Here is a 26,725-nt window from a genome sequence, read left to right on the forward strand (position 1 = left end):
CCACCCGTTTTCTTAGGCGAGGTGTCGCCCGCGGCCGCTTTGTTCTCGGAATCTCTGCTCGGGTGGGATCCTCTGTGCATGCTCAGAGACACCCCTCGAGACGCGGGAATGCCTGGGCGGCGCGCGGCCAGCAGGGGGCGTCCTTCAAGAGGGCCCCCCACCCCCAGCCGCGTTTCGCCCGCGCCGCGTCCTGCGGAGCCCCGCGCAGAGCAAGGGGGGAAGCCGCGCTCTGTGCATGCTCAGGAACGCGCGGCCCGGGGCGCCGGCCCCGCGGAGGCGGGCCGGCGGGCCGGCGGGCGGGCGGCCAGCTGCCCCCAGAGCCCGCCCTCCCCTTCCTCCTCCTCCTCCTCCTCCCCCCCCGCCGCGCCCCGCCCCTCGCAGGCGCAGCCTCCGCCTCGGCCCGCCGGACTCCTCGCCTTGCGCCGGGCGCAGCCGCAGGCTCCGTGCGCGCCCGTCCGGGCAGCGGCGGCAAGTGGAGCCGAGCCGGGCCGGGCGGCCGCGGGCACCGACGGCGCGGCCATGAGCTCCGTGTGGAAGCGGCTGCAGCGCGTCGGCAAGCGCGCCGCCAAGTTCCACTTCGTGGCCTGCTACCAGGAGCTGGTGGTGGAGTGCTCCAAGAAATGGTACGGCGGCCGGGGCGCCTCGCGTGTCGCGTGTCGCGTGTCTCGCCCACGTGGGAAGGCGGCGGGCGCGCGCCAGCGCCGGGACGGGCTCGGCTGGCCCGGCGCAAACTTCCCGCCGCCCTGTCGGTCGTTCCTCGCGGCCTTCGCGACAGCCCGACAAGGTAGGCCGGTGCCGCCGGTCGCCCCGCCGCCTGTCCTGCAAGGTCGGCCAGGAGGCGCAGCCAGAGCCCCTTAGAGTTCCCGGTCGTCGGGACGGGGGGCGGGGGGCGGCCAGTGGAGGCAGGCGCGACGCACGTGTCTCTTTTCCCCGGCTGCAGTCGCGGGCTTTGAAGTTGCAGCTGCATTCCTGATGCGTTACAGCAGCGAGGAGACTCGGAGCAATACCAGTCCGAGCAGGGGCATTTTCGCGTTGGAAACGCGCGGAAATCCTAGCAGTCTCCGTTTGACAGGCGTGACGGGGAGTTTCTGCCGCCCCCAGCTGGTCCTCCAGGGCCGGGGGGGGTTGCACGTTGGCCCCAAATCCCCCCCACCGCCGTGTCCCCAGGGATGGCCAATAAGCTATAGGTCAGAGCAGAAAAACCCCTCTCAGAAACCCCCAGAGCTGCTTCCTGCCACTTTAGGGCAGGTGAGAGAGAGCTGGACACAGCCGCAGTCCGATTTCTTATCAGGAAGTTTCCTCTGCCCCCGTTTGAAGCGACCATATGGACTGGCGTCTTTATTGTCTGAGCGACTGAGCGCCTGCTTTTCTGCACAAGAGGTCCAAGGTTCAGCTCTCCAGCACCACCGAGCAGGGCTGGGCCATGCCTGCTTCCCGGGACGCCGGTTCTGCGCGAGACATAAGCCCCTGGTTTGGACTTGGTGCTAACTTTTCTGCTTTCACGTTTGGGCTGAGCCTGGCTGCTCCTCACGCAGACCCTTGGCTGCTCCTGGCAGCAGAATGAGAGGCAGAGGCTCTGTTGTTAGTGCTTCAGGAAAAGATGGTTTGTGGGCCAGGCCGGAGTACCAGGAAGTCAAGAAACGCATGGAGAAGGAAGTGCACAAATTCTGTGTAGTTACACAAAGCCTTTTCAGCTCTGGAGGCTGTGCGTGAGCTTGGCTCAGAGGACATGGAGGGAGCCGTGGCGCTGATGGGGTGGGTTCGAAATCCAGCGAAGAAATAATAATAAATAGTTGCCTACATACATTCTTGCTCTGCATCTCAGCACCCCGAGATGGGCCAAAAAGATTACCTTCCCTTTGCGTCTCCGGGAATTACCTTCATTGCTCTCTGTGCATGATGGGGAATGTGCCAATCAAGTACCTGGAGCCCACCTGGGCAGTGGTTGCACACCTCTGAACACGTGCAAAGAAATCTCATAGCCCATATTCCAAGTTCAGATAGGAAAAAGCAGTAGGTGGGGAGAAATTACAGCCAAATTCTTTTGGAAAACAAAACAAGAAAATTGCAGATTAAAATGGCTGTAACAAAAGGGATCTGGTAAGAGAGAGGCTTCAAACCCTTAAAAAGATCTAATAAAGATGTAGATTTTCTAAGCTCTGCAGGAAACTTGATCGTTATTTTAGCGAGACTGTGAAACGCTGGCTGTTGGCGGCTGTAGAAATAGGACAGGAAGTGAATGGTTTACTTCCTTGATTTCTTACTTCAACTTGCTGCTGCTGCCTTGAGTATATTTCAGTGGAAAAGTGAGGTATACATTTCATAAAGAAAGCAGAAACTGTGTTATAACATGCTTGCTAGCTGGACTTTTGTTGGTGAGTCGGCTTGAAAGGCGTGCATTTGTGTTAAAGGAAGGATATGGGGAGAAAAAGTGAATGCACATGGCCCAGAGACCTATGAAGGGCTATGGGAATGGTAGATAAATTTAGTAAATAACTGTTAAATAATCTAGCACCTGGTGGGAAGATATCCAGCGGTGTTGGGCACAATTCAAGGGCCCCCCACAAAGAACAAGGTGCAGCGATCAGACTCAGAAATGACAGAGGTTTGGGCCAGTGGAGTGAGGTTTGGTATATATTTTCACATCAGGAAACGAACGAGGTGGTGGATGATGGATATGTTTGGAATAGCAAATTGGGAAAACAGCTCCAGAGAGGGGGCTATACGGACTAGGGAGAGCTTGGGCCTGGCTCAAGGGTAAGTAGACTAGCTTGAGCGGATGGAAAATATTTGCAGATGTAGGAGTGACCCGATGTGGTCTTGTAACTGGCCAGTTCGTGTGTCATCTGTGGCTTGAAGGAAGAAGGAAGTGAAAGCAAGCCCCATTTCTCCGCTTAGTCGCCAAACTTTTTTCTTCTCGCCTTAGGCGAGTAAGCCACCAGCCTGCCTTCCTTTTCCCTCACCAGGAAGGGCTGTCCGGAGATTCCCAAATGAAGCTCTAAAATGATAGGGCAGCCAGAAGGTCCCCAAGAGCCTCGCTTAAGTTTGCTCAGTTCTCATTAGCCAGCGACATGGCTCTCTGTACATGCTCGGCAAACCTCTGCACTCTTTGGGTCTGAGTCCCGACACTGGGCAGCTCAGTTTAGAGGAAGCCTGCGGGCCGAAATCCATTCTGGAGAATCTCTTTGGGGCCACGATCCAGTGGCACCAGAACTACAGAAATAAAGTAGATTTCTGCTAAGCCGCGGAGAAGCTGCTCAGCCTTTTAGGGTGGCAACGAGACCCCAAAGGAGAGCGGCGGACGCTTGGCTTGTAAGGGAAAGGAGGCGAGACCTGGGACCCCAGCCCTGCAGGTGGGGAGCGGAACAGGTTTAGGTAGGGGCTGCCTGGGCGCTTTGGGGAGGGGCGGTTGAGCTCGCCCTCCCCTCACAAGCCAGCCAAACGTTTTCTTGGGGTGCCAGTGTTGTTCTGCAGGGCAAAGGGGGTACCAAGCGCCCGCCCCTCGCAGACTTCCAGCGGCCCTCGCTCTCAGAGCCGGTAGCCTGCTTGGGGCTGTTGGTGGGGAAACGCTGCCTCCCCTGGGAACAGATCCCACTGCGAGACTTTTGCGAGTCTGATAAAGCATTTTAGTGGGACAGACAAATGAAGCCCTGCCTCTCTCGTGCTTTTACTCTGACCTGGCAAATCCCTTATAAGGCCTGAAGAAATGATAAATATTTAGTCACTGTGGAGCTAAAGAAGGAAAACGCAGGGCGGAAACTGCCAGGGGAGTGGAGGGCAGCCGGGGGGGGGGGCTGTGGAAGCGAAAGCAGGGCTGTCCGGGGCCTTCGGATGGGAAGGGCTGTCCGCGGGCACCTGCGAGCGGCTTGGCCGGCTGCCTCGTGGGGCGAGCGGGTGCCGTGCCTGCAGATCTGTCCTGCTTCCGTGTGGCTCCAGGTCTTCCCAGCGGTCTGGTTCTCAGCTGCACCCCTTGTTCCCATGACGGGGCAAGGTCTGGCCCCGACTTGGCAGGGCCGAGCCAGGGCGGGGATGCACTGCAGTCTTCAAATTTGTGCTTCCTGTAAGAGGTGCTGGGGCTTAAGCCAGCCTGAGAAAGCTTATCTGTAATTCCTCCAGCGAGGGAGTGCCTTTGAGTCATAGAGCAAAGGGTTACGCACTCTGTGTATGTTTGGAGGCAGCTTTTATTGTGCCAAGTCGGAGCTGTGGCATTCGAATACATTCGGGGGCTAAAGCAAAACGCCCCCCCTCCGCCCTCACAATTCCACTGGCAGCTTTTTGTCAGCATGAATAAGATGGGTGTGGACAGAAGGTTTGCTCAGGGATCCTTCCTAAGATTTGGGGGCAATATCAGAACGATGCCATTGAATCCGAGAGAGAGAGACAGAGAGTGCTGAAATGCACCTCCTTTACAGTAAGAGACACTTGTCCTTATTACTGTATCCCCTGCCTTGGGTATGAGCGCTGGGTTCACCGATCGGGCTCTACAAGAACCACAGTGCCTCTGAACATGTGCAGAGTTTCCTCTCCTGTATATTGGGTGCTCTCCCTTGGATCCGTGTCTGTTTGGGAAAAAGCTTTCTGGTGTGGATTGCGGGGGAAAGGGAAGGTAGGCACTGCCAGGCCTCCGTGACGAAGCGAGAGACATTTGGTGCTGTATTGGGTTTCTTTTTGGAGCCCAGAAATAACCAGCACCTGCAGTGGATTTGTGCCTCTTGGCCCCCGGGGGCTAAAATTAGCTTTTGGCCACTAGCCTGGAAGAATGAAAGATGCTGTCAGAAGATGAAGCCGGACATCAGAGCCTCTCTGATCGACTCAATGGGTTGTTTAAAAAAGAAATCCGGGCAGTGAGTCGGAATTTGGGAGTTGACAACACAACCGGGAGCTTAAAGTAGGTTTTAAGCCCGCACCGCAATCTGAATGTAAACTCTTCTCCAGAAAAAAATGCTTGGCTACCTAATTTTCTGAAGAAAACTTCCCACTTGCTTGAGATTTTTTGTATTATCTTACATTTTTATCCCACGGTTCTGCTCCTCTCTATTTTATCCTCACAACAACCCTGCGAGGTAGGTGAGACCGAGAGGCTGTGGCTGCCCAAAATCTCCCAGTGAGCTTGGCGGTGGCTGAATGGGAAGTAGAATCTAAATCTAACAAGTCCCAGCTCAGGACTCTAACCCTAGGACCCACCCTAACACTAATGCTGAGAGATGCGTCGTGTAAAACCAGTGGATTCATAGCAAATGAGCACTTCAGATTGGGGTACGGAAATGGATAGGATGTTAGATCAGAAGTCGAAATGGCCGTTTGATTCTTTTGGACTTGGCCTAGAAACGCACGTGTTTATTTTGATATATTCTGGCTTGCTAAAATTGGCACCTGAACCATGTCAAGTGATTTCACCGGAAATCTAAATTGCATAAAGAGAAATGGATGCAGTTGCAACATCATAAATTGAATGTATTTCAGCAAAATTGCTTTCTAAGTAAAGTTGGGATGTGTTTGCATATAGCATTTGAACCACGCTATTGGTGCAGTCCGGTAATGCTCTCTAGGCTAGGCTTCTCTCCCTCTTTTCCACTAATTTTCATTTTCTTAAATTAAAAAAAAAACCCTGCCCTCCAGGGCCCTTTTTGTTTGTGTTCAAAGTAAGAGTGGGCTTGTGGTTTGGAGCTCAGATTGTCCTTGGGTTCTTAGGAAACTTGCTTTTCTTTTCATTGTGCTAGTTCTGGGAGACAAGGGTCCCACTGTTCATGTTATGAATGAGCATGTCCTTTGACAGCCATCTTGTGAGTGTGCCCACGAGTCGCCTTCAAGATGCCTGCAGATTCCAAAAGATCGGGGCCCCATAAGCTCTTGCTTCAGAGCTGCATGTTTCCCGAAGGTGGAAAGAAGGGTTTGCTTTTGGGGTGGTGAGAGTCCAGAACAGGAAAGGAGGAGGGCTGCGTGGCACACCAGGGACTAGCCTCTTTCCACACTTGTGTGCTGGGGGTTGGGTGCGGCTCGGGATCAGCACCCCACCCTGTGAGCCTGGAAAGGGGAAGATTACAAAATCAAGAGAGACAAAATACCCAGCCCTGTTCAGCTCAGTCCTCAAGGGAACACACGCCGGTGTGTGACCCTTGAACTTCTGTTTTCCTCGCCTCGCCTGGAAAGAAACTGAGAAAATCTTCCACCCATGTACCGCCCTGTGGGTCAGGAGTTGCCCTCAGAAAGGAATTGAAAATTGAGGATGTAAATGGAGTTAATTAAAAAGTAGTTGAGCATCTATAATTGGCTTAAAGCAATTGGAAAATTCATTAGTATGCAGAATGCTAACTTCTTTTCTGAACTAGAGTGCTGAATGGCAGAGGGACAGATAAATTTGTGGGCTTGGATGCATTGGTTGCCCTTGTTTAAAATCCCTTGGCAACTTTATTTTGTTTTACTCTCTTTTACACATCTTTTCTTATTTTGTATCCAGTTTATGTTAAGAAAATGATAAACAAACACAAAAAGGAAGAAATCGAAAGTCAAGGCTGTTGAGATTGTAACACCTGTAGCTACATAGTTGGTGTGAACGCACCAAAGCCAGCCAAATCTTTCCTCATTCCAGACAGTGCTCATCAAATAAAATCCCCAATTTTTTTGCAGCCTGACCCAGAGCATTGCAAGCCAGTGGGGGAAAAGCTTGCTTTTCCCACTACTAACCTTCAGCTCCAGACGGGGAGAGAATGTTTGTGGGATGGGGCAGGGGAATATTTTTATTTTATTTTATTTTTATTAAAACATTTTTATGCCGCCCCATTCGCCGAAACCTCGGGATGGCTTACAACAATAAATTAAAACATCACAAATATGGCAGCTTCCCCAGCTACAGTCCCGCTGGAGATTGCCCACCTGCATGGCAATGAAGCAGAGAAGAAAAACTCTTCCTTTGACATGCGTGGATATAGAAAAGTTTGGGGAATTGATCTGGCCCTGTGGCCATTGATCAGGTTGGAGAGGGAGGAATTAAGTTTGGCAGCTCCACTGGCAACGCACCTGTTACAGGTTACAGTTGATTTCCACCTGGCTGGTGGAGCATAGCTTGCAAAACGGAAGAGAAACTGCTCTTGTCTTTTGATCCTTTGATGTACACCTGAAGGGCCAACGCAGGTATGTGTAGGCAGGTGAGCCGGAAAGCCATCCCGTTTCACGTTTGCTTCTGTTCTGCTTCTGAATCTCTCTCCCTCCGTTGCCAGGCAGCCGGACAAGCTGACTGTGGTGTGGACCCGAAGGAACCGCCGGATCTGCACCAAGGTAGGCAAGCGTCTCACTTTGGGTGGAGGCTGCTGGGAACATTTCCCCCGTGCGATTCATTGCATGTTAAGAGAGGCAAGGCCAAGCTCTTCGCTGGTGTCCCAGTTTCCTCCCTTCCCCTCAAAGCCCCTGCCCCTTTTTTTTACAATTTTTATATTTATTTTCTCACAACAAATTTTTGCAACCATTTCCCCAGGGCTTCAACATTTGCAAAAATGTTAAACTAAAAGTCTCACATAAATGTCTTACGACATAAGGCCGTGGAGTAAAAGTTTCTGAGGGTGACAAGTACTGGTTTTCCGGATGTTTTGATCCTCGGCTTCCATCAGCTGTGATCCCGGATGCTTAGGATACAGGCGGAAGCATCTGGAGCGCCATGGTTTGTGTACCCCTGAAATATTGCTCTGTGGTTTTACTCCCCAAGAATAGTTTCAACAAACCCCAGAAACATGTTTGCATAAGACTAGAGGTTTAAAATTTCTGCAATGTGGAAGCTATGTGACCTGGGGGATTTTTAAAATCTTCTCGGTGTAATTTCCTGCCTAGTAACTTTTTCCATTCCTCCTTGTAATTATTTTTCTAATGTATATTTACTGATAGACTTTTTGGGGTGCTTTAAAGTCTGGCTCAGTTTCTCAACAGGTGCTTAGAGAGTTACCTTTCCTAATCTTTGGGGAACATGTACCTTTTTGACAGTCTGGGCTTTGTTCCTTAGCGGAGTCCTGCATTTCTAGCTCTGGTTCTGGTTTCTGGTCGGGCTTGTTCTGGTTAGATCTGCAGCTGGGCATTGAACGTCCTTCCAAAACTCCCATGTGAGAGAAATATTCTAGATAATCCTGCAGCTGCTTCCACACATGACAGAACATGGAGGCGACCCCACCTACGTTGCTTCTTACAAAAACAGCAATTTTAGACTGGCATCTGTTGAACTTGCTGTTACTATTCTTAATAGAATAGCGCTTCGGTGATTGGGTGGTAGAGAAATGAAAACAAAAATGAGAATAGTGATGGTGATAGAATTTCTGGTTAGACTGGTGCTTCGGTTATGAATCCGTCTAGGAAGCAGTCCTGGATGCTGTTCCTGGATGCTCTTGCTGGGGGGTGGCGGGTGTCATAGGATATTGTGGTTTCTCAGATCTGTCGACTTCGGAGCTGGGAAGCAGTGCTGCAGCCCCCTGCAGCCATCTGAAAAAGAAAAGAAAGCAAGCTCAGAGGGCATATTTCAGTATGTGGAAAGACTCGAGAGCCCACGGCCAGCTATTCTGAGGCCTTCCCAGGCCCCTTCCCCACTCCCTGAAATGGCTTTACTAGATGGACACAGAAAAATCCCTGAAGAAATCCAGGGCACAACGAGGGAGACAGAAGGCAGGTCTGCCCTGCTTCTCCCACCCTGTCCAGGATCAGCACAAGTCTCCGCATTTTGGAGCTCAGGATTGTCACAAGAAGATTGTGCCTGTCATGAGTACCATCAAAATACACCCCTTACACCTGAAAGAGGCTCCAGCAGCCGGGCAGAGAACAACAGAGTGAAATTCAGTCGGGACAAACGCCCACGTCCTGCAGTAAGAGCAAGAAACCAAATGCATTGCTCCAAAACGGGGAACGTTTGGCTCGGCAACAGTGCAAAAGGGTTGTAGATCGCAGCCTAAATAGGAGCCAAGAATGTGATGCCGCTGCTGAAGGGGACCGGCCATATTTTGGGCTGCATTAACAGAAGCAGCTTTTCCGAAACGTGTTCTCTGCACCTGTCTGACTTCACTAGGGCTGAGTCCAGTTCTGGGCTCTTACTAAGCTTTAAAAAGATGCAGAAAAGCTGGAGGGGGTTCCTGGCATGGGAACAAGGATGAACCAGGGACTGGAAGCGACATCCTGTGAGGAGAGATTGAGAAAACTGGGCATTTTCTATGTTTCCTGTGATGTAGGCACGGAATTAACACCCCCAGTAGGGACAACCTGTAGGAATGAGCAAAAACTGAGAGAGGAAAGGCCATTCTTCCTGCTATAGGTTGCCATTGCAGAAAAGCATCTTACATTTAAATATGCTTGGGTACCACTTTTGATAGGCAAGAGAGTCTTCCCAGGCAGAGAATCTCTCAATAGCTTTTCCTTCAGACCAGATTTCCTTAAATTCCACCGCAAACGATTCCTCACAAACAGGAACGGTTTCTGCATGCTGGACTTCCTCTGTTGCCAGCTCTTCCTGCTCCTTCGAGCTGGTAAATAATTCAGATGTTTCCGGGAACACGTGCTGCAGCCTCTTCTGGTCAGATGAAAAATGCAAACCTACGTTATATTATGAATAAACTGGTTTGCTCATAAAAGTGTAAAGAGCGGTGTATTGGCTGAAGAAGGGGTGTGCGTGGAATTGGCTGCGACCAAGATATACCTCTCTTGCCGTGGCCTTCTTCCTTCCCACTCTGATGCAATTGGACAATTCAGTCCCTCTTTCTACCTGCTTTACTGCATGGAAGGGTCCTTCCCGCTGCACCGGATGCCCGTAACCCTCCAACTTCAGGGTTTTTACAGGCAACGTGATTGGGTGGCACGTTGGCCTTTAAACATTTCCTTTTAAACGCTTCTGATTTTATGAGCAAACTAAGTTACACATAACACCAGTCACACTCCTAAAGTCACAGAATTCTCTCGCAAGAGTTTCAAAACACCCAGCCGTGTGGTCTGTGGCCCAGTTCCCCAAACATTGCTGTTAGTTTTCTGGAAAACAAAAGCCCGGCTGTCGACACTTCTGGAAGTTTGACTTCGTCATTGCTGTGTGTTTGATGGTGCCTCAAGGACTGTGTCTGGTTTTCTGCAGCCCCATAGCTGGCAGCCGGGAATAAAAAACCCATACCGGGGCACGGTGGTGTGGATGGTGCCCGAGAATGTGGACATCATGGTGACTCTCTATCGGGTAGGTCTGACCGGGGTGGTCTTGCGTGGGCGTGGATCCCCCGCTCTGTACCCGCAGAGCGGCCCAGGCGCTTCAAAGCTGCTCCCCGTCTTGTCTGCCGGTCCAGAGCTCTGCATCAGGAGGCACAGAACCCTCTGAGGGCCAAGCTGCCTGACGCAGAATGTCTCGGGGGTGATTTTCCATGGGTGCCGGCCAGAGAGAGAGAGAGAGAGAGAGAGAGAGAGAGAGAGAGAGAGAGAGAGAACTATTCCATGCTGGCTGAAAATCCAGTAAAATACAAACAAACAATAAAATCCAATTAATACACATTAAAATATTGATCGAATAAAAAGGTCTTGACCTGGTGCCGAAAAACATATAATGTTATGACCTCCTATGCACACATCTGAAGAGCAACGCACCCGCAAGCGGGTTGCGATTCTTCTGTGCAAGCTCGGAACTGTTCCTCGCCATTGGGGTGGGCGCGTAGCTCGGTGCTAGCAAGCCAAGTTGCATTTGTTGCATGCAGAAGCCTCCAGTCTCACACCCTTCTCTGCCCGTTGGAGGAGGCAATTCTGCAGAAATAGGACACCTTGATATAAGGTGGGCTTCTGCTGAACTTAAGCCGAAAGTGCCCCCCTCCCAAACTGGAAGGTGTGCCCGTGATCCCCACGCTCGTTCCCACAGGATGGCCTTCCTCTTTTCCAGGACCCTCATGTAGAAGAGTACGAAGACAAGGAGTGGACCTTCGTGATCGAAAATGTATGTTGGATTTACTCCTGTGGGTGGGAATTGGGCTGGGCGGGCTCCGGAACAGAGCGGGGGCGTTGGGTGTCCAGGGCAAGAAAGCCTCGCCATTGGTCTTTAAAGCAAGGGTGGGGAACCGCTTTTCTTTTTTGGGGGGCAGTGCTGTGGAAGCAGTCTGTCAGGGCCTGCTTGCTGACAGTTCAGGGGGCACAGCCCAAAATGTGTGGGCCTCCCCGCCCTCCTGCTGCTCTTTGCTCATCTCCCCACCGTCACACCCTCTTTCTCTTCTTCCCCTCTGCTACCCCCTTCCCTGTTTGTCTATATTTCTCTATTTTTGTCTATATTTCTCTATTTTTCTCCCATTTTCTGCCACCCCTTTCTCCTCCGTTCCTCTCTCTCTCTCTCTCTCTCTGCCTCCCCTTCTCCTTTCCTCCCTTCTCAGTGCACTGCCAGGGGAAGGAAATTTTGCTCTTTCCAGGGGTCTCGATCGCTTTCAGGCAGTGGGCTTAGAAATTACGTTAAGGGACACGCGTTCCTTAAAGGTTCAAGCCAGCAGCCAAACGGGTCCAGGGAGTCGCTTGTGCCTTTGCGTCGGAGCCCCTTGCGGTGGCACGTGGCGCAGGGGCGTGGGGTTCCTCCGTGGGGCGCCAGCGTCGAGGGCGGTGCATGATGGAACGCGGAACAACCGAGGGGAAGGAATGCGGGGCATGTGCGAAGGCCGCAGGGTCCGGCGGCCAGAAGAAACTGACCGCTCGCTCGCTCGCTCGCCTGCCAGGAATCGAAGGGGCATCGCAAGGTCCTGGCCTCGGTGGACATCAACCTCAAGCGCTTCGCCAGCCCCACGCCCACCCAGACGGACCTCAAGCTGAAGCTGAAGCCGCGCTCGGTGAAGGTGCTGGCGGCCACGCTGCAGCTCACGCTCTCCTGCGTGTTCCTGCGCGAGGGAAAGGCCACGTGAGTGCCCCCCCCCGTGGGCGAGACACCGGCCGGCCGGTCGAGGGGTCGGGGGCCGCTCTCTCGGCAAGGGATGGGCCGGAAACCCGGAGATTTCGGACTTGTGGCCGTGGCTTCCCATGGCCAAGGTCGCCAATTTGGTCCTGGCCACTCTGGTTAAAAGGATGGCGTAGGAGCTCAGGGGACACCCTCTTTGCCTGAGGCTCTGGGGGGTCTTGGCTGCGGGGCAGCCCCCCGTGACTCTCGTTCGTGGCTCGGGGACCTTTTTCAGTCCGAGGGTTGAATTCACTCCTGAGAAGGGTCTTGGGGGCTTTCTCCTCTCTGGGGGCAAAGTGGCAGTTGCCAAGGCAAAGCCAGGACGGGTCGCTTACTGGTTGCGAGTCCACTCAGGAGTAAGCAGGACCGACTTGGTCAGCAGCATCCTTCCCCGGTTTCCCGCTCCGCTCTCTTTCCCCTGAGGAATGTCCTACCTCGGATCAGCAGCTGGTCGGAGATGAGAGCTTTTCCCCAGCCGAACTGCAAAGGGACTCCCTTTTCTGGGTGCGGCAGGGACTGATCAGAGTTACGTGCGAAGAAGGGGGGGAGTCTCCATGACCCATGCTCGATCCATGCCTGATTTAATAGGATTTTCAATAAATGAATAGGATTTTCCTATTAATTCATTTAATAGGATTTTCAACACATCTTCCAATAAATACACTCCTTTCTAAGAGAGAATGAGAAGGGAAGGGAAGGGAGCTGCTGTTCTGGCCGGGGACAGGTGTAAGAGGCCTTGCGCGTACACCGTGTGTTGACTAAAAGTCGGCTGCTCGATTTGACTCCCTCCGCCTTTCCGGCCTCCCAGGGATGAGGACATGCAGAGCTTGGCCAGTCTGATGAGCGTCAAACCCTTGGACATCGGCAACCTGGATGACTTTGCTGACAGCGAGGATGACGCGTCGGCCGAAGAAGCCCCGAAGCCGAGCCGGCAGGAGAACGGGGCAGGCCCGGGCGGTCCTCCTGCAGGTGGGACTAGTCTTCCTTCCTGGAAACTTGGCATTTGATGGGTTCGGCCCTACAGATCTGTTGACAAAACGGGGATCTTAGAACCGGAAGCTGTCATTCCTGTGCTTTTACTTTCATTTCCACCGCTTTGCCCCGCGGCAAAAGCAAAGCTGCTCCCCTGCTTGCAAGGGCAGGAAACCAGAGCACTCAGGTTCATGTCAGTTCACTTGCCAGAACTGGCTAAGCTTTGCCAGCGTTCCTTTTAGCCAAAGTGCAGGTGAGACGAGATCTTGCAGGTTCTTGGTTGTCTGCTTGCTTCAGGTTTGCGGCGGTGACCGGCAAAATCGTTGCCTGCAGCGCCTCTGAGGTCTTGCTGTGTGTTTTGGCAGTTTTTAGTTTTTCAAAATGGAGGGTTTTCTCTAACTGGGCAAAAATATTACTGAGGGTTAACAAGGGTTGGCATGAGATTATTCTGGCTTTTGGGGTGGCTGGGGAAGTTCTAACTTTTACGTTCCAGAACATCTTCCCCAGTTATTCTGGCTGGGGAAGTCCACCAGACGACCTGCTGAACCTTCTTGCTGTTTTTGTACAATAGTCTGGTTGATAACAAGAGATATTCAAGACATAACACTAAGCTGTAGTTTAGCGTTAATTCCAAACTGGGTTAGTTTGGAACCCAGACTTTTTAGGCAGTAAAAAGCAGAAGATACCTCCCCGAGGGAACCTCAGACTTGGGTTGTTCTCCATCAGATCCTGATGTGCCTTTCCGGAGAAGCTTCTTAAATCTACCCACCTTCTGCCAGCTGGGTGTCCCAGGGTGCCCCCCCCCCCGCCACCATCTAGTGCTGAAAGCCTGGTCCTAAAACAGGACTGTTTCCACTTGGTGCTCTCCCTCCATTTTTCCTTTCCGAGACCATCAGAATTCTGCCCCAACTCTCGCTAGTGCGGCATCTTCTCCTGTATCACTGCACGATCGCTGCTTCGTTTCTTGCTTGAGTTGGGACAGTCAAAGAGGAGGTGTAAAGAGGGTGGCTGAAGATCTGTCCCCACCCCTTATTTGGTCTTCCTTCTTGCTGTCGGAGTTTCAGCAAGCCCTGATCACAGGCTGAAGGCATAAGGACTAGAAACTTGCTTCCGTGGTTTTGCTTTCGTGTTTTAAATGAAACTGACGTTATGGAGAGGAACAAGCAGGCAGTGCCAGGGCGGATGAGCAGATAGTACAGCCTGGAGTGAGACGTCTCCTTTCGTTCTGTACCTCAGTGATAGCATTCCAGCGCTGCTGCCAGTCAGAGCAGGTTATACTAGGTTGGAGGGGCAGAGACAGGAATAGAGCAGCGTTTCTGGCCCTGCGATGTTTCCAAGGAAAGGGCGTGGATGGGCATAGCGCTCTGCTCTATGCAGATTCCCAGGTTTGCATGGTGCATCCGCACGGCTTCTGAAAATCCTGCACGAGCATGTGCCCCCATCGGACCCCCCTGGGCTCTTCCCCCTCCCGCCTGGCACGAGGGTAACCCAGCATGTGCTTTTCGGACGTTGAAGCGATGGGTTGCTTTCCTTGCGGAGGAAGATTAACTCTCGTCTCTACCCTTTAACCAGCACTCCCTGCTCCAGCGGCCTCACATTTGCCTCAACTGCTAGTCACTCTCTCCGTTTCTCTCTCTCTTCCTGTCTGACTCAGGATTCCTCAAAAGCGTGTTGACGGACTATTTTTCAGGTAGGCGCCTCGCCGGTGGTGCTGGGCGTGCGTTCGGGGTTTCCCGGCATCCCCTGCCGGGCACCCTGTTTCTCTGGCCTTCCAGGCCTCCGGTTGAATCGCGGTGGCTTTTCTGGGGCTGCTCCTCATTCCGGACCGAGGGGCTTCTGCCCCAGGAGCGCGCAAGCCGAGTCTGCGTTTGGGTGGTGGGGGAGAGAGCGGAGGGAGGGGTTGTCACGGTGGTCCTTGCACGGTGGAGAGAGGGCAAGCAGCGGTGGTCATCCTCGTGCCGTCGGAGAGAGGCCAAAATGCCACCGGTGGAGCAGAATCCGCAAGCCACTTGTCATCTGCTGGGAACGGGTGTTTCGCAAGGCTAAGAGGTCTTCGTTGGACTCGGCCCTGACCTTTGATAGCCAGGAGGGGCTTGTCCCGCCAACGCTGGTGCACCAACCCCGCCTATTCCGAGAGACTTCTGATGTGGCTACGAAGGGCACTTCCCTTCGTTACATCCGTTCGGATGACGCGCTCTTCAGAAGCTCCTTGGAAGCTTCAGCTCATCCCTGAAAGCGGTGGTCAGACTTGGCTAGGGCTGGTTGTGAGGAGCCTGCAGCTGTTTCGCTACAGCTTTACTGGTTTCGGCCCATTTCTAGGCAGAATTCAAAGCGTCGATTGGGATCTTAGGGGGTCTAACTCCCGAAAGACCCCCTGTTCCCGTATGGGCTTGCCCTGTTCCTAGGATCTCTGGGGATACCCCCTTTCAGGACTGCTGCCTTTAGGGGGCTTTTTGGTGGCTTTCTGAACCATGGCCTTTTTAGGGGTAGCTTCCGGGCTGTGGAGCTCCCTCCCAAGGGAGGCTCAGTTTTCTCCCTCTTTTGATATCCTCCTGCCAGCAGGCAAACTGTGCTTTCTTTTAGAAGGCCTCAAACCTGTTAGTGGGTTAGGTACCGCTTTCATTTTTATTTTTCTGTAACTTAAACGTTTATCGTATTTGAATGCATTTTCATCCATTTTCATCGGCTCTGTAAACTGTCTTAAATGCCACTTTTTGGTCAAAAGGCAAGTTACACATGAAAGCAAAGCAAATGGCTTCCCGGATCTGGCCATCACAAATAATTCTCACACAGCTTGGTTTCCATTGGGGAAGGGCGGGCACTAAAGGGTTAAGCCGCAGGCTCCATGGGAAGGAGGCTTGGAAAAAAGGGGGGGCAGCCAGGTGGGGAGCAGGGGATGTCCTTCGGGGGGGGGGGGGCGTTCCAGATTGGAGCGGCAGCAAGGGATGAAGGGTGTCCAGGTCCCAGTGAGACAGCTGCTCCGCTTTTAGGGTCCCTGCATCCAGTGGTGTCTGGACCTCCCATAAAGTCCCTTCCAACTCCACTTTGGCAAAGAGAGAGGAAGGTCCAGGAGCAGCTGGAGCGGGGCTGGCGCGTTCGGCGTTATGACACGGCCCCCGCGGCCTCCTCTCGCGAACCTCGTGGTCCCTCCTTCCCCTCGCAATTTTCCTTTCCTTGCGGGACTCACTGCCTGCTCCTTTCCTCCTCCCACGCAGACACTTCTCGGGATTTGAACACCCTGACTGAGGAGGAGGAGGAGGCATCGGGCCAGGGCGCAAGTCAGATGGGATCGGCAGCCCCTGGCCCATCCAAGACCGCCAGGAAGGAAGGTAAACCGAGGCAGCGGTGAATGTGTCCGCTCGTCGGGGCTCCAGGCTAGCAGACTGGGCAGAGGGGGGTTGTACTTCACTCACTGGCACCTTTTGATTTTCATTTCTTATTGTATGCCTTTATTTCTTATTTTTAAGTTCGTTTAATTAACTGGGTGGCTGGCATTCTGCCAGGCAAAGGGTGGCCTTTCAGGGCCATGGAGAGGATGGATAGACTCCCCTTTCTTTGTCTGGCACGGAGGTTCTAGGGCGAGTTTTGTTTTCTATTCACGTTACTGGAGTTTCTTCTGGGAAACCCTTGCTAAGCAGCCCTTTGATGAGCGGGCGAACCTTCCCCGGGGATCCCCACCTTCCCCGTGGTTTTTAAAAATTTCTATACCGCCCGAGAGCCGACGTTGTCTGGGCAGCTCACGATGATCTGTCGGCAGACAAAAATGATGGCATTTCCTTGGGGACCCGGAGGGGCCCACAAAAGATACCGGACCCATATAGCACTAATGCTGGGGTACCGTTCCCTGGAAGGCCATGAAGTGCGATAAAAGGAGGCGGAGGAAAGAAAAGCTGTTTGCTGCAGGGGATCGAAAGGAGGGCCAGTCTGTGTTTTAAGCCTCCTCGCCCCCTTCCTGTGCACCGTTGGCCCACGTAAAGCCACAACGTCACTTTGCACCCTGGCTGTTGGCAGCTGCCTCAGAGCCCAATGCGAGGGATCTGGATGGAGGGGAACCATTACAGGACTGGTCCTGGGCTCCTTCTCCCGTTCACGTCACCCGTTTCGACAACGGTCCCCAGTCCGACGACAGCGCGTGGGTGCCGCAGCCTCACCGCTTTGCTCTCCCCCTCGCAGCCTCTCCAGGGGTCCCCGGCCAAGCAGCCAGCGCCGTCGACGGAAGCGCCCTTGGGGACGCGGCCCGTCCCGCCGCCGCGACGCCTTCGACAGTAAGTGGCGCGGAGTGTGCAGGGCTTGTGGGGCACGAAGGCGCGAGCGGAGTGAGGCCGGGAGGAGCGGCTGGCGCCTCAGGAGGGCCGGGCACCGGGGACCGTCCGAAGGGCACGTCTGCGGAGCTGGCAGGAATGGGGGCCGAAGAGGCGGCGGTGGAGGAGGAAGAGAGACCCGAGGTGCCGCGGGGGCAGAGGATGCCGTCGCCGCCGGAGGATGCTGAGGACAGGTGAGAGCGGCTCCGTTGGTGGGGGGGGGGGGACCGGGACACCTGGGTCCCCTCCCAGGTCCTGTGGAGGGGGGGCGGCGGAAGAGGGGTGAGCGGGGTGTAACAGGGGACCATTTAAATGGCAGGGCTAATGGAGTGGAAGTGGAATTCAGTGCAGTTGTTTTCCCAGTATCCCTGGCATTTGGGTCCTGCCTGTGCAAGGAACCCTTGCCCAGCCCTTCCACTCTCCGTTGTCTCCTCAAAACAACAACCCTGCGAGGGAGGGTCAGGCTGCACCCCAGACTCACCCACTGGGCTCCAGGACCGAGTCAGGGTTACAGCCCCGATTTCCCCAGTCCTGCTGCCGGACTTGAAGCGCCACTGCTCACGGTCTTCCACCGCATTTCAGGTGTCTGGTTGGTGCGTCCTGTAACTGCTTAGTGCCAGGGGAGCGTAGTGTCAGCGGCTCATCGCAGCTTTCGGCGTCTGTGGGAGGGAGTTTTGCCGAACTCCCGAGCTTTTGCTTTCTGCACAATCCTTCCAGAGAAGCCTCTCTCTTCTAGGCGGCCTCAAACCCGCCAGCAGCCCCGGAGCAGAACGAAATCCGGAAGCGGCTAGTTTTGTTTCTGCTTTCTCCAGAGGGACCGGGGTGGGTTGCGAGAGAGAACAGGTGCCTTCCAGTTTGAGGCTCTTTCAGTCCCCCCACACCCCCCACTGGAAGGGAGAAAAGGGAAGTTTGCTTGGGGAGTGAGGCGCTGGCTTTTGCAGCGGGGTCATGGTGATGGGGATTCCCGGAACAGTGGTCACGATCTGCCACGCGGATCCCCACAGCCGCAAACGTGCACCCTAAAAGGATGCCCGGCTCCGTTTCTTGCCCCTGGTGGCCCCGAACATTTGCACTCCCGTGCCCTTTGGGAATGTGGGATTGGCCACGGGGGTGGCTCGTGTACCCCCCTCTGCCTGCCGGGGCAGGTCCTGCTTGCACATGTGAGCCGAGCTGTCTCAGCCTCGTCCTCCTTGGGGTTTTTACGTCGCCCGGGGTGGAGGTCTGAATCATGCGTCAGGCCCCGTGGGGGTTTGCTGGGCGAGCGGCTAGCCACGTGTGGCAGGAGCCACTGGCAGCCGCGAGAGGAACCGCTTCTCCTCTCGCCTCCTTCCGTTTCCCTGCTCGGAGGTCAGGCCGTGGAAAAATCCCATTTTGGTGGAGAGAGCACTGGGGTGTTTTTGCATAAGGCTGCGTTTGCTACCCGGAATTATGGCTTAGAAAAGCATTTCTAACTCTTAGGAGCAAGAGCTGGGAGACCAGTGAAGGGGGCGGGGCCAGCGAAGGGGGCGGAGCTCCCTGGGGAGACCCGTGGGACTCCATTCAGCTGCTGGGGGGGGATTTTGCATCCCCCTCTTCAGGAGTCTTAACCAGACTCTTCCAAGCTGTGGGCCTTTCAGATGTGTGGGACCACCCCCCATCATTCCCATGCCTGACTGGGGGTGATGGGAGGGGTAGTCCAATGGATCTGGAGGGTGCCTGGCTGGAGCAGGCCACATTAACTTGAAGGCCACCTTCCCCCTAGTTTCCTTTTCCCACTTTTTTTAAAGAGAAGTGAAATCTTGAATTGCAAAAAACTGTGATTGAGCAAGAAAAACCAGATAGGAAACACCCTGCCAGGTCAGCGTCCGGGCCGCTCGGCTACTGGGAAGCTTGGAAGCAGGCCTTGGGGGAAATGAGAACTTCAGTGCTGCCCTTTAACGGCTCAGAGCCTGGCTTCTCCTAGCCGGTATTGCCAGCACAGACCGGCAGCTACAGCTTCCTGCTTTTCCAGCCCTGCCTGGGAATTCTGGGGCTGCAGCCAGAGACTTCCCATGGGCTGCTTCCAGTTTTGGAGGTGCCATGCCCCATCCCGAAATGGCAGGCCAACACTTCCCCTCCAGAAATTTGTCTGAACCTCTCAGAACGCTCCTCTGAGTTAGTAAGCTGAGGAAATCAAGCTGGTTTTCACATGATCTCAGCGAGGGAAACAGGCTGTGCTGCTTTATTTGGACGCGCTTTGCATCTCTGCATCTTGGGGAAGTTCCCAAACTATGCAGACCCAGCGGGGTGGCCGGTGGCTGTGCTTCACAAGCCTGCCGTGCCCAGAATCTTGCAACGGCCCTTGGATTCTGGGTGGTCTCTTCGCCACACCGCACGGCGACCCTGAGAACAGCCCACCTTGGCGTTGTGAGACCCCCGGTTGGCTGGGGGAGGCTTTGCGTCTCCCACCCTCCGTTCCTCCCCAGGCAGGCAGGTTCTGCCTCCTCCCATTGGCTCCTCAGGACAAGACCTGGGGATGATGGCTTTGTGCCAGTGCCCTGTGCATTTTACCCAGGGCCAGACATCCTCGACGTGATGCTGGCCACATGATGGACATTGTGGTCATAAGTGGCTCTCCAAATGTTTGGGACTTCAGCTCCCAGCATCCCCTGCTAGCAGAGCCCATGGATGTGAACACGGGCCATTGCAGTCCAAAGCACTGGTCCACACGGCACGAACGTTCAGAAACGAGGCCGATTCTCAGGCTTTCTCTTTCTCGCCTCTCCTGGATGTCTGCTGCTGCCTTTGCGCTTTGCGCTTTCTCTTTCGCTTAGCAGCTCCAGCTTTGTCCACCCGCAAATACTCCACGGGGGCTGCTCCCCCACCCCCAGAAGTGGGACTCTGTGCCAGCCAGGGAGGGATGGGAGCAGAACTGGAGAATCCGCAGAAGGATCTTCTGCTGCGTTGCTTCTTGGTGGGGCCGTTGGCCTTTAAGGTCACCCCTTCTGCAGCAGAATGCTTTGCCCCCGAATGTTTTCAGGATGATCCAGGCGGGCGCAGGGGTTGGGGGACACGGTCTAGTGCGGAGAGCACAATTCCATGGCCCTCCGACCGCGTTCTTCTCATGAGCCCCCTCGCAGGAATGAGGATCCCAGGGTAGAACGGCGGCAGAGAAACGCGTTAGCAGAGGCTTAGTCTTGGGAACGTTTAGCCTCCTGGAAGCCCTGCCGTTTCGTAGGCCAGGATGGCAGCTGGTCTCCAGCCTCAGGAAGTCTCTTTCTTTCCTGCCTCCAGGCCGGCGGATATCTGGAAACCCAGAGAGCAAATGCCCGTGTCTGCCCCACGGCGGAAAAAGAGTCCCCTCAAAGGACCCACCCAGCCCCCAGATGTGTCTCTGCTGCCGTCTTTTGCACCCGGGCCCATCCCCGTGCGAGAAGACCGGCTGGAGAAGACGCCGGTGTCCCCGGAGCGCTCGAGCCCTGTGGCAGAGGCGGCCGGGCCCGCGGAGGACGGCCGGCACAGCGCCCCCGTGCCCGTTGCTCCGAGCAGCCCGGAGCGGGAAAGACCCGGCAGTGGGAGCCGGGCGGAGGCGCCCCATCCTCCCCCGCCTCCCCAGAACCCGCTGGTGGTGTGTTTTGTGGAGGATGCGGCCCTCGCCAGTCACAGCCCAGTCCTGGTCAGCAGCAGGCCAAGCCCCGTGGCGGCCTCTCTGGACGCGGCGTTCCTGGCCCTGTCCCCCACACTGGGGCTGCCCCCCACGGCGCAGGGGTTTCCCGAACCGGCTCCCGGCGGCAGCTGGAGAGGGCAAGGGTTGCTCGAAGAGGCTCCTGCACCGGCGAGCACCGGTGCCTGGGCGGATCCTGCCCCAGGGCCGGCTGGGGGCGCCTGTGGAGGGGCAGCACAGCCATCTGGGGAGGACCAGCCGGCTGTGGGGCCCTCGGCTGACCTGGCGAGCGGTGGATCGGAGGAGCCGTGGCTGACCGCCCCGGGAGGGCGTGCGGAGGGGCCCGTGGCAGGAGGAGCTCCCCCTCCGGAGTGCCCGGCTGAAGCGCAGAGGGAGCCCGCGGAAGAGGAAGAGGAAGAGGAGGCGGCCAGGCACGATGCTGCCGGGGCTGGCCCCACCGAGGGGGCCTGCCCAGGACCCCTTTCCCAGGGGGAGGAAGGTCGGCGAGAGGCTGCAGCCGGAGCGGGGTTTCCAGGGCCCAGAGGCGCTGCGTCGGGGGCTGATGCTTGCACGGAAGAGCCGCTCGCGCAGGAGCTTCGCAACGCTGCCCCCCGCCTGGCATGGGCAGAGCCGCCCCCGGCGGGGAAGGTTGCGGACGAGGGGGCAGAGGGGGGCCTGGGGGGGACGCCCGCCCCGGCTCTTTTGGAGCCCAGATCGGCCGGAAGAGAGGCCAGCCCCGCTGGGGGTGCGGAGGAGAGGAGCGGACGGCCCGTGCCCGGGAAGGCTGACGAGGGACCGCTTGGCGAGGGGCCCGTGGGGCTGCAGCAGCAGCACGGGGAAGAGCGCGGCCAGGCGCGGTCGGAAGACGCTTCGGAAGCTGGGGGAACGGAGGCCTGTGAGCCGGACTCGGAGCAGAGTGCGGAGGCGTTGGACGCGCGGCTGCCGGCGAGCGCGGCCCTCGGCCAAGAAGGGCCGGGGGCCGGTGAGGAGCTGCCAGCCGGCCCCACTTTCGCTCGCCGCGGAGATGCTGGAGCTGAGGCGGTTCCCGGTGCCGCCGAGTTCGCGTGGAGGAGCCGCGAGCCGGAAGGACTGCCCGCCGCGAGCCCCGGCGCCCCGAGCCCCCCGCCTTCTCGGGATGGTGCCCGGCCCCTCCCAGCTCCCGGTGCCTCCGAGGAGAGGCCGGCCAGTCCGTGCCAGGAGACTCCGGTGCTGAGCCCCGTCCCCTGTGGCCCGGCACTGGATCCTGCAGCACGAGGGGAGTCCCAGGTAGAGACGGTGGCGCCAAGTCCGTCCTGTCGTTGGCAAACTGGCTGCTTCCGCCCCCTCCCCTCTCTAAATGTGCCTCTAATTCCAGCCGGGTGCTTCCCGCTTGTGCATGGGGGAATGTGGGGGCTTTTTGGGGGGGTGAAGTGAGAGCAAAGGGGAGTGTGCAGAATGCTGTGTGTCCCCCCCCCCCCCAATTAATCCCTTTTAAACGACTTGGTTTTGGAATAGCCAGCTTTGGACACTTTTCAGGTGATCTGGGCATCGAATCCAGAGGTTGGAGAGGGAACGTGCAAGCGAATGTTCTAGGGGAGAAAAAGGGAAGCCGCAGTGGCCCAGCTGCACGCTTCCATGTGCTGCACAGCCGGCCTTAGGATGTGGCCCTAGTTAGCTGAGGACGCTGGTGGGCCCGTGCACACAGTGGGGTACCAGTAAGTCTCAGGGGTGCATAGCACCCTGGTTTCTTAGGGACTTGGCTCAAGGATTTAGCGCATATGCATGTACAAACACTGCTCCTACTTCGCCAAAGCCATTCCAGAAAGAATGGTTCCCTCTTTGGAAAGCAAGTTCCTAGACCTCATGATCCTGGTGGATAGTATCCCCGCCTTTCGAATCCTGCCTTGTCAGAAAATGTTCAGAACCTTATTTGAGGAACTTTAAGGGAAAAATAGATCCCCAAACATACATGACAGAAACCGTATTCCCAACTGGAGAATTTGCAGGGCGGCTCTTGCGTTCGTCCCCACGTGCACAAGGCTGCAGAGTATTCCCCGCTTCACAGGGCTGAGGTTTCATTTAGGTCAGGTGCAGCGCAAGGGTCCGATCCAGCCCTTCGGGTGTCCCAACCCGACCCTCCACCCCCTCGCACCCATCTGTACGATGTCTTCCCAGTTTCCCCCATCCCAAAATCCCCCCCACCGCCTCTCCTAAGGTTGAATTGCTGGAAATAAGAGCGTTGAACTAAGATACCTTGGGATATTCTGCCCCACCTGTGTGGCCTCCAGCTCCACCCAAAACTGGAACGTGGCCCCTGAGAGTTTCTCTGTGGTGGGATTTGGCCCTGAAAGGTTCGGGGAGCCTTCCAGCTGCGTGGCAGGTCAGGAGCAGCGTCAGAAGTTCTTTATCTCCTTGCACCCTGGGCCATGACCAGTTTCTCCTCTCCCTTTTAGGTCGACTCCCCCAGCGGCCAAACACCCACGAATTCCAGCCAGTCCTTGCTGGAATGGTGCCAGGAAGTGACCGCTGGCTATCGGGGCGTCCGCATCACCAACTTCACGACAGCTTGGCGCAACGGCCTGGCTTTCTGTGCCGTTCTGCATCACTTCCACCCGGACAAGATGTGAGTCCAGGCGTGGAGCAAGTTCGGGGCTGGGGGGGGATTCCTCTTGCAGAGAGGCTGGCGGCCGTCGAAGGAAAGAATGCCGGAAAGTCGCCGGTTCCGTCCGCAGCTCTTGCAACCAACCCAGGGTGTTCCCAAACCTTCCAGGCCTGGTGCCCGCTTTAAAATATCGAGTGTCACGGACCGGGTGCCATGTCACTTTTCAGAAAGCAGCCCGTGGAAGCTCAGAGAGTTTGGTCCCCGAAGCATTTTGGAAACAGCGACAGGGCAGGGCTGGCAGTCGGCTTTGCAACACAAAACCCTCTCAGTTCGTTTTTTAAATTAGAAACTCTTTTACAATATCGGAACGAGGAGGGGGCCAGGTCAGCCCCAAGAGAGATCGCCGTGGGTATATCAGAGTCTTAAACTCGGGTTCAGACTCGCATTCGAGACTGTGGGACAAGCCCTGTGACGACCGTGGTGGGTTGCCGCCATCCGGTGCAAAGCAGAGGAGAATTTTGCCTCTCCGGTGTTGGAGGCAGTGCCCTGCTAGACGAGGGCCAGCCAGAACATCAGCCCCACCGGATCTCCATGGGCTACGAAAGTAGCCTTCAGGGCCTGCAAAAGCCGGGTTCCTAATACATATAGAAGTGTTTGACTTGGTACCTTGGCCAAAAGCATATAGGGCTTTGGATGCCCTAAATTACATTTACATTACCTTTGTCCTGGAATGTAATTTTATGTGAGTGTTGTGCTGCATGAGACCAAGAGGGAACTTGTAACTAAGCCACAAGCACAGTGGCAGCTGCCCATTCCTGATCCGGGAATTAACTCAGGACTGGGAGCCACTGGGAATGTCTTTAATCCTCCCGTGAAGTTCTCCCCACATTTCAAAAGGTAATTTCCTCCCACACAGCGATCGCACCAGTTATCCATTGGCAACCCCCATATAAAAACTGAGATCCTATATAGATTAAGGGCAGTATATAAATATACGCATCCCACCAATTTATCGTTGTGAGCTTTCTTTGTGTAAAAAATGAATTGGACAGTAGGTGCTCATGGTAGGTCCCCGGAGTGGGAGGGCTTTGGGGGATTGGGGGAAGAAATCCAGCAAAAATGTAGAGCCCGAGGACAGATAAACCTTTGCTGGGAATGGTACTCAGGTTTGGGATCTGGGATAGATGCTGTCCAAACCCCACTGAAAGAGCTCATCTTTCCACTCCCTTCTGTCTTCAGCAATTACGAAGCCCTGGATCCGCTCAATATCAAAGAAAACAATAAACTGGTGAGTTGGTTGTTTCGGCATCGCTGGGTCAGAGGCTGCTTGTTTGCCGGAAACGTTCTGGCTTGAGACGACCCGGCACCTTTTGGGGTGGGAAGGCTGCATGTACCGTTTGCCTGGTGGCCTTTGTTTGGTCGCTCTGGCTAAGCGGCTTCCCCGGGCTGCTCTGGGGATAAATAATTTCAGTAATGTAGAGACAGGATGTGTTGGAGAAATTCCAGACCAAGAATGGGCAATTGAAAGCTTTGGGGGGGGGGGGCATGCAGCCTTCATGGGGGGGTTATCAAGCCCCCTATTTTTTAAAAAAATTTCCTTTACAGAGGTTCATTAAGGACAAACATAGCTTTGTCCTGAATTTCAGGAGTAAACATCAAATGCTTTTATTTTTTCGCCCTCTTCCTGGGGCTTGTGACCCTGGGGAGGAAATCAGTCCCTGGGGAGCCCAGAATTCAGGTGTGGGTGTAACTTTCTGAGCCTCTGTGTTTCCATCTGCGAATTGGGCAGACTTGGGCCAAAGTGGCTGCATGCTGAAGGCGAGAAGAGGTGCTGTGTAATTGCCAGAAATTGTGCTTGGGCCCTTGAAAAGCGGCAGAGAAGGGGGTCACAGGATGGTGCCAGGAAATATTTTGGTTGTGCGAAGGGGGTCACGGGGTTCGTGTTGCTCTCCCATGCTTTCTCTCTCTCCTCCTGCAATTAGGCTTTCGATGGCTTTGCCTCGCTGGGCATCTCCCGGCTGATGGATCCCAGCGACATGGTCTTCCTGGCCGTGCCCGACCGACTGATCGTCATGACGTACCTGTGCCAAATCCGGGCCTTTTTCACGGGGCAAGAGCTGAACGTGGTCCAGCTTGCTGGCCACACAAGCGAGACAACCTACAAAGTGGGCAAATTTGAAACGGATGCCTCCAGTCCCATCGATCCGGCTGTCTTTTACTCCCAGCATCTCCTGAAGGCTGCCGGGCAGGTGGAGGCACCTGGGGAGTTGGACCTTGAAGGTGCTGGGACGCCACAGGCCTCGGCCGTTGCGCTGGAGGAACGCCAGCCACCGAAGGTGGAGGACGTGACCCAGAAGCATTCTGGGGGTGAGCAAAGGGCAGACGTGGCAACGGATTCTGGGAACAACGCCGTAACGGAGCGCCGGAGGGCAAAAGCCAGCCCTACGGATGCACTGCAGCCTATGGAACTGGAGGTGACCGCTGAGGCTGCGGGAGATGCAGAAAATGCCCAGACGGAGATGGTCGACGGTGCCCCGGGCCCGCCGGTTCCAGCGCCGAAGTTTGAGCCCGCCTCTGCGGGCTCAGACACAGGAGAGGCAACGGCGATGCCCAGAAGCCCCTCAAGTTTGCCATCTCGCCCCAAGGATGCTGCGATGGAGGCCCCAAGGCCTGATGGGAAGGCTTTGGTGAATGGCGACATGGCCACTTCCTCCACGGAACGTGGGACCCAGGTGGATTCTGGGGCTGTGGCCCCAAGGACTGATGGGAAGGCAGTAACGAACGGTGCCGGGACGGATCAGGGCATGGAACCGGAGGAAGGGCTCTGTGCCCCGGGGGGCTCTGGGGTGGAAGCCCCGAAGCCAGATGAGAAGGGCTTAGCCAATGGGGCCACGGCCTCACAGAGCCCAGAACCAGCGGCTGCGGGGCATCTTGGGCCAGAAGCGGCAAAGCCCGATGGGAAGCCGTCGGCCAGTGCCGCCGAGCAGGTGGTCGCCCCTCCGCGGCTGAAGCGGCTGGCCTCCCGGAGCAGCGTGGAGCGCCCCTTGCAGCGGGTGCCGTCCACAGGGAGCCAAGCCCCCGTGGCCCCGCCACGCAGCCACGCCGCCAAGTCCTCCTTCGCCCACGTGCGGGACGCGGACCTGGTGAAGAAGCGGCGCTCCCGGCTGAAGAGCGAGTCCCTCTCCATGGACGAGGCCGACGCGGAAGACGCTGCCAAGAGGCTCGCCGCGGTGAGTGGCCCTCCATCCTGCTCTGCCGCATGCGGCACATACTGCAATGCTTTGTCGCAGCGTGCCGTGGCCTCGCATCTGTTTGCTGGCGATCTGCCCCACTGCGGCCGTTTGGGTCGG

General features: G+C 55.8%; 1 protein-coding gene across 3 annotated transcripts in view; it reads left to right on the forward strand.

Annotated features, from left to right (window-relative positions):
• Positions 1-482: 482 nt before the first annotated feature.
• EHBP1L1 (EH domain binding protein 1 like 1) overlaps positions 483-26,725 on the forward strand; it is a 35,833-nt gene continuing 9,590 nt past the window's right edge. The window contains exons 1-13 of one of the 3 annotated variants that reach the window (XM_044448660.1): positions 483-623; positions 7,218-7,275; positions 10,088-10,183; positions 10,871-10,924; positions 11,685-11,863; positions 12,708-12,868; positions 14,526-14,561; positions 16,087-16,200; positions 17,045-17,366; positions 20,425-22,060; positions 23,227-23,396; positions 24,615-24,663; positions 25,358-26,605. In XM_044448660.1, the coding sequence (XP_044304595.1) occupies positions 520-623; positions 7,218-7,275; positions 10,088-10,183; positions 10,871-10,924; positions 11,685-11,863; positions 12,708-12,868; positions 14,526-14,561; positions 16,087-16,200; positions 17,045-17,366; positions 20,425-22,060; positions 23,227-23,396; positions 24,615-24,663; positions 25,358-26,605 (4,227 nt within the window). In that variant the 5' untranslated portion in view covers positions 483-519. The remainder of the gene's footprint in view (positions 624-7,217; positions 7,276-10,087; positions 10,184-10,870; positions 10,925-11,684; positions 11,864-12,707; positions 12,869-14,525; positions 14,562-16,086; positions 16,201-17,044; positions 17,367-20,424; positions 22,061-23,226; positions 23,397-24,614; positions 24,664-25,357; positions 26,606-26,725) is intronic. The other 2 variants (XM_044448661.1, XM_044448663.1) reach the window with 2 other exon arrangements.

The sequence above is a fragment of the Varanus komodoensis genome, unplaced genomic scaffold (assembly GCF_004798865.1).
Source record: "Varanus komodoensis strain SLA01 unplaced genomic scaffold, ASM479886v1 scaffold55, whole genome shotgun sequence".
Taxonomy (NCBI): Eukaryota; Metazoa; Chordata; class Lepidosauria; order Squamata; family Varanidae; genus Varanus; species Varanus komodoensis.